This window comes from Fukomys damarensis, unplaced genomic scaffold (genome assembly GCF_012274545.1).
Source record: "Fukomys damarensis isolate Sample0158 unplaced genomic scaffold, DMR_v1.0_HiC HiC_scaffold_39, whole genome shotgun sequence".
Lineage (NCBI taxonomy): Eukaryota > Metazoa > Chordata > Mammalia > Rodentia > Bathyergidae > Fukomys > Fukomys damarensis.
The window spans coordinates 128,399,255-128,406,607 of NW_022900951.1; the positions used below are offsets into that span (position 1 = coordinate 128,399,255).

Sequence of the window (7,353 nt, forward strand, 5' to 3'; positions counted from 1 at the left end):
ATATATATATATAATGGATATGAATTGCTTTTTAGATGCATATTTTGCATGGGGATTTAGCTCAGTGGTTCAGTGGCCTGCCTTGCAAGTGCAAGTACCCGAGTTCAATTCCCGGTACCAAAAAAAATGATAGTCTAGATGCATATCTTGCAATTTTTTCTCCCAATCCATAGGCCAGTGATGGAGGAACCTTTTAGAGCTTTCAGTGGTACAAACAGCCTGCTGCGGCTTGCATGCCATAGGTTCACTGTCATAGGCTGTTATTGTACTCTGTTAATTGTTTCCTTTTCTATACTGAAGCTTTTTTGTTTGATGTAATCCCAGTTATGTTTTTGTGCTGCTGTTGCCTGAGGTTTTAGAGTCAAATCCAATAGCCCATCGTCCCAACTAATGTGTAGTTTTTCTTCCCTAATTTTTACCTCAGTATGTTAGCTTTCTGTTACTGTAACAAATAATTAAAATAGTCAATTTAAAAAGAAAAGATTTATTTTGGTTCACAAGTTTTAAAGAATTTTAGTTGAAGATCAATTGGCCTGTTCATTTAAGCCTGTGGCAGCATACCATTGTGGTAGTGTGTGGCAGGGCAAAATCGTTCACCTCATGACCTGAAAGTAAAAACAAGAAAGAGGAGACTGGAGTCTCCGTATCTTCCTCAAGTGCATGTCCTCGATGACCTAAGGATTTCCCTGCCTCCCAGTAGTGCCACAGGATGGGGAACAAGCCTTCAACACAAAGGCCTTTGGGGGACCTTGTAAGCACAAACTAAGGCATAGCAAGTAGTTTTGCAGTATCAGGTCTTACATTTGTCTCTGATCCACTCTGAATTACTTATTGTATGTCATGTAAGACAGAAGTCTAATTTCATTCTTATGCACGTGGACACCTAGTTTTCCCAACACCATTTATTGAAAATATTATCCTTTTTCAATCAGAACAGACCGGAAGTGGTGTCAGCCTTCAGAGATGGAAATTAGAACTGGAAGGAATTCGCAGTTGAATACCTGCATGTGTACATCAACCATCTGGAATTCCATTTCTGGAAGAAACATGGTAACATTTGCGCTCTATTTTTACTTTCATTTTTTTGTATATCCATATAACACAGATTTGTATTAAGGAAGTAGAGCAAAGAAAGAATTGAAGGGAAAAAATAGAAATAGAGCTTTTGCAGATGGGAAGAGGACCAAGAGTTGGAAGGAACAGGGAGGAATGGGAAAGGTAGGGGACAAAAGAGGAATTAAGATTCATTGTGCTGGGAATTTAGCTCAGTGGTGCTGAACTTGCCTGGCAAGGGCGAGGTCCTGAGTTCAACTTCTGGTACTGGAAAAAAAGATGCATTAAATGCATGTACCAACTCCCCATGATGAATATAATCATTATGTACTGCAGACATGTACTGATACAAAGAAGTGGAGTAAGAATCAGTTTTAGTGCATTGCACTAACATTTATACTAAACATATTAAACTATTCCATAAATTAAAATGTAGAAATTCAAATTCAGGACCTCTATAAATCCTACAATTATCTTCCCATTACTGTATTTTCCATTATTTTGCTCCATGTTTGTGAGTGTTTGTTAGGTCCAGGCACTGTGCTGGGTGGTAAAGATAGAGACTCAAAGAGGAACTTGGCTCTGTTTTCAACTAAGTAATAGACAAATCATCAAATAATAGCATTGAATGTTATAAGTTCTGAGGTAAAATACTTTCATGGGTGTGTTAAAAGGGCTGAATGTGAGATAAAAGATGAGGTTACATTGACAGGCAGCAGTTGACAAATGGCAGAATGTTTTATATTTAAGAAAAACAATTTAGAAAATACACATTAAAAAACTATGTAACAACCCAAATAGAATGGAATAGCACATAATAATCAAGTACATGAATATTTCTGCAGCAAAGTGTAAACATATTATATATAAGTATTTGCACTAAATTACATAAATTATGACTGTTCACTATATTTCAGGTAGGATTTTGGAGTCAAAAGGATTTGTCATAGAAATAATAAAATTATCTTGTTTTCTAGAACTTTTAGATATTATAACTGCAGATAGTTATTGGGGCATTATATTTAAATTTTTCTGTAGTGCAAAACTCATTTGTTTCCAAGGATTTAAAATAAAAAATTGTAGGCCTGTGTTATTTTTGTATAATTTTACTTAAAAATTTTCTGGCTCCAGTGATATAACAAACTACATAATAACTGTTGAGTACATAGTGATTTTATTTTCCTAATATGCAGCTGAGCTATGTATTCTAGGAATGAGAATTTTGGGAGGGTTCAGGAAGAAGGATGTACTGCTGCTGCAATAGATTTGAGAATAACTATGGCAAGTTGAGGGAAATGGATGTTTAGAAAATAGCAAAGAAGGCAGTGGTGGCAGTGGGTGGTGTTTTGGAGGCAGCTACTGGGCCTCTTGCCCGGCCAGCCAAGTCTGGCTGGGGCTGTGCTCCTGATGTCCGACTGCGGTGGGAACTGGGACCACCAGTGCAGGAGGGGCAGATAAAAGTAGCCAAAAGGTGGGTTTGTTTTGGCATCTATCTGGGCATAGGATCTTTGGAACAGGAACTGGTGGATTGCCTGGAAAGTACTCTAGAAAAGTTATTGTAAGCCAAATTTCCTTCTGACCTCAAGGTCTTCATTCTCCTGGACTTTACCAGGGGCTCAAAAGGCAGGAAGAACTCATGCACAATGCTGCTACCACTCCTGTAAAGGTTTCTAGAGCAGGTCCGAGTCACCCACTTCCACACTCCATATCTCTGGACTTCTCTGGCACCTTATCCCTGTGAGTTTCAATGAGACCACTGGCCTCCAGCACATTGAAGTGTACTTCTTTGACAACGATGTTATCTTGAGTGGTGCAAACCTGAGTGAATCCTACCTCACTAATTGTCAGGACTGCTATGTGTTCTTGCAAGATTCTGCAGAGATTGCTGACTTCTTTACAGAGCTGGTAGATGCAGTGGAGGACATGTCCCTGCAGCTGCAAGGGGATGACACTGTGCAGGTGGTGGATGGGATGATGCATCCTTACAAAGGTGACCAGGTTCCTTACTGCAAGGTGGCCAATAAGCAGGTCATGGATGTGCTCCACTCAGCCAGGATGTGCTAGCAGATGCTGCATGCCCAGACCTTCCATAGTGACTCCTTGTTGACTCAGGAAGAGGCAATGGCTGCTGGTGATTGGAGACCAGAGCCTGACACCTGGATTTATCCGCCGATCAAATGAAACCCTTTAAGATCCAGATTGATGAGATTGTCACTGAGACCCTGCTGACTGAGGCTGAGTGAAGTGCCAAAGTCTACTTCACCACTGGCTACTTCAACCTGCCGCAGGCCTACATGGACCTGGCCTTGGGCACGCGGGTTGAGTACCAGATCCTGCCGGTGAATGTACCAGATCTCAGAGGTGAATGGCTTCTTCGGTGCCAAGGGTATGGCTGGTGCCATCCTGGTAGCCTATGTACATGTTGAGCGGCAGTTCTAAAGAGAGATGTGCAGCCTGGGGCAGCAGGAATGGATCCAGCTACAAGAGTACTGCTGGAGGTGCTAGACATTTAATGCCAAAGGCCTTTGGCTGTACCTGGCAGGGAGCAGCCTGCCCTGTGTCACTCTGATTGGCTCTCCTAATTTTGGGTACAGGTCAGTACCCAAATGTGGACCTGGAGGCCCAGACTGCCATTGTGACAGAGAGCCAAGCCCTGCAGCAGCAGCTCCACCTGGAGCAGAAACAGTTCTACCTGCACTCAAGTGTAGTGTCTTCTGCCATCTTTGAGCCGCCGAATTGGCAGGTGAAGCTGTGGGGAAGGTGGTGACTCCACTGATCGAGAAATTCTTCTGAGGGCAGACAGGATTGGCCTTGATGAGCTGACAGGCATGGCTGGCATCAGCTCCTTCAGCCATGCCTCAGTGATGACATCAGTCTATGTGTCCCAGCAAGCTCCTGTGGGGTCAGCGTGGCTGGGGTCAAGATGTCCCTGGTGAGGCAAAGAGAGTCCTGCCTGCTGTGCTGGCAGTGAGGGGTGGGTCCCACAGGGAGGCCGCATGCCTCCCTCCCCTTTGCAGGGATAGGCTACTGCTCAACACCCCAAAGTGCTCAGGCCATGTGCCAGGAACTGCAATCGTTAAACATGGGGTACAGGCAGAGGACTCGACAGGGTTTCGTGCATGCTGCAACTGTCCTGTGTTCCTCACTATGAACCGAGGAACAGCTCAGCTCCGAAGCTCTTGGGTCCATCCGTTTAGGTGTGTGGTATTTTCAGAGCCTCATCTGTCAGCCTTCTTAATATCAGTGGCAGGAAATCACTAACTCCAGCTGAAAAGTAAGAGAGTTCCCTGGCTATCCTACGTAATGTCTATCCTATATGTGCAAGTATGGTATAAATAATTATATATATCTGCATATGTAAATATTATTTGCCTTTAAACACTGCTGTCATTTCTAGCTGTTCTGGTTAATGATGTGTATATTTCCTGTCTGGAATTCCAAAATAAACATGGAGAATATGAAAAGAAAGGAAGAAAGAAAGAAAGAGAAAGAAAGAAAGAAAGAAAGAAAGAAAGAGAAAATAGCAAAGAAAATTTAAGGTTCAGAGTAGAGGATGAAATATAGAAATAACAAATTGGATCAAATTTGTATGCACAGAGCTATTCATAGTATTCCTTTGTTTTCTTTTTAATGTTTATTAGGTTGGTAGGGGTCTCTACTCTCCCTCTTGATATTGATGATTTTTGTCTTTTTTTCATTAGTCAGTTCAATATATTTTCATTGTATTTTCTAATTGCTCTTTGACCCATAGATTATTTATTTTTTTTCATTATTTAGAGAATACTTTATTAGTTTCTGTAATCAAACCCACATAGATATGACCTTACATATTTAGTACAATGCGTTACCCCTGTACACATGGAAAAAAAAATAAAACTAAAAAAATTAACATTTCTAGACTTATTTATATTTATATAAAAAGACTAATAATAGCAGTATGTTATGCATCGATAGCAGCAACAGCTTTTCCAGGTTCTGCAGTCATCTGAACAAAATTATAGACATTCAGCACATTCCATTAAAAAAAACAAAAGAAAACAAAGAAAAGAATAATATCCAGAAAACAGCAAAGTTCTGTTGCTGTTGTGGTACCTGGCGCCATTTTTTTATTAGCATCTTAATCGTCATCTGGAAAGTGAACATTTTAGAGTAATATCATTAAATATAGCTCTGATAAAGCATGGTCCCTACTATGTCATAAAGCAGGTACTAGTGAACATTTTAGAGTAATATCATTAAATATAGCTCTGATAAAGCATGGTCCCTACTATGTATCATAAAGCAGGTACAAGATATTTTACATTCACAGAGGTATGATACAGTACCGTCCTACATCAATAATACTAGAATCCCATAGATTATTTAGAGATGTGTTATGTAATTTTTTATTGTTGGGAAATTTTCTTGTTATCTTCCTGTTTTTGATTTCTAGCTTAATTCCTTTGTGGTCTGAGAAAATATTTTGTATGTTTTTAATTTTTTAAAGCTTTAACTTATGACACATGTTATGGTCTGTCTGTGACTATTTCATGAGCACTTGAAAACAACTGTATTCTGTTCTTGTTGGAATATGAAATATTCCATAAATGCCAATCACATCCTGTTGGTTTATTGCATTTTTCTGTGACTTGGCTAATTTTCTGTGTATTCATTCTGTCTAAAGAACTCAGAGATAAATAAGTCCCTAGCTATACTTGTGGATTTCTTCATTTTTCTTTTTGGTCCTGGAAATGTTTACTTCAAGTAATTTGCAGTTCATGGAACTTGGTGGAATTAGGAATGCTTCTTGAAAAACAGCCCCCTTAGATTTAGAAATGCCATACTCTCTTACCTTACACGTCTTTTCAGTCTTCCTGTGGTATTCTATCTATTGCCTATATAATAATGAATTGCATTTTCCAGTTAATCCCAGAAGAAGACTAGCATATAGTATGATACTAAGTGTGCATGTATGCTAGAAGAGTGGACCCAAGTCCAGAGAAATAGAATTAATGAGAATATAAAGAAGAAAGGTGAAAGATTATCCATAGGGAAGGGGTGTGGTAGAGCAGAGGTTAGGTATCACTATCCAAAGGGCATCTATTAGGATAACAGGGCAAAAAGTATGTATTGCAGGGTGAAAAGTGTGAATTCCCACTTAGAGAGCCAGGTTATTTCACAGATTATTTTTCAATAAGAGGGAATAGAATTTAGACCCATGGGGATCAAAGGAGACATACACACCTTGGTTCCCTAGGATGTCAGTTCACTCAGTCTAGTCACCAGATGAGTCTATTCCAGGGTGCACTGTCTGATAGCATCATGGAAGTAAACCAAGATCTCTCTCCTTGGACAAGGATTTATAGGTAGCACTGACAGATAAGGAAGGAGGTCTCCGTGCCCTACTCGCTTAGGTGCTTCATTAGGTCCTACACAGGTGACTGCCTTACACCCTGAAGTAGGGAAACTAAAACAGGAGGAAGAATGGGAAAACTTAATCTTACTATCAACTAAAATTTCTTTTTCATTTCCAACACATTCTATGTATGTGTGAGTATTTTTTAAGATCCAAGGGCAAGACTTACTCTTTATCTTATTCAATTGGGACTCTATCTCTAGCTTGTCAAGAACATTCATATTTCTGATTATATGTGATATTTTAATTATCCTTTCCAATATATGTTATGCAATTGCTATATGAGCATATTAACTACAGATTTTCTTTGATAACTTAGTTAAAGACAAAGACCAAGAACATATCCTGGTATCATATCACCAAAACTATCTAGCAGGTCAACACATTAATTATTAGTCTTCTGTTATGAGTGAGCTGAACAGTTTCTAAATTATCCAGTTGTCTGTGAGTAAGGCCATATTGCTGCAAGTTGGAAAGGAAAATTGCAATAGATAAAAAAGAGAGAGAAGCAGTTGGCTTGGTAAGCCATGCTGGGGAGTTTCCTCTATTTTCAGTCAGCACAGAGCCATTTGGTGGTTTTGAACAAAGAAGAAAAATTATCAGAGGCTTCTATTAATGGGTCTGTGAAACATTCTTATATTAGTTCTTCATTGAATTCCCTTATTTCATCTTCTGGGTATATTAAAATCTGAGCTTATCAGGTCACTAGAAAAGTGATACAAACTAGCAACATGTTAAAGTAATAATTCATAAGGCATTAAATCTAGCCCTGAAAGCCTTAGCCTTGATGGGTATATCCTTCCCTTGCTATTTTCACCTGGCCAATCCTACACATCCTTTACATTTAACTTTACAATGGCTCTATTGAATCATACACTTGGTCTAAAGTATTTTATCAAATATAT

General features: G+C 39.3%; 1 protein-coding gene and 1 pseudogene across 2 annotated transcripts in view; both read left to right on the forward strand.

The window, feature by feature from the left end:
• The window catches only part of LOC104862948 (phosphatidylinositol-binding clathrin assembly protein), a 31,845-nt gene that overhangs the window by 22,261 nt on the left and 2,231 nt on the right, over positions 1 to 7,353 (forward strand). For both annotated transcript variants that reach the window (XM_010625175.2, XM_010625176.2), the window contains one exon: positions 933 to 1,050. In XM_010625175.2, coding sequence (XP_010623477.1) covers positions 933 to 1,050 — 118 coding nt within the window. The remainder of the gene's footprint in view (positions 1 to 932; positions 1,051 to 7,353) is intronic.
• Positions 1,379 to 3,846, forward strand: LOC104862955 (annotated as a pseudogene).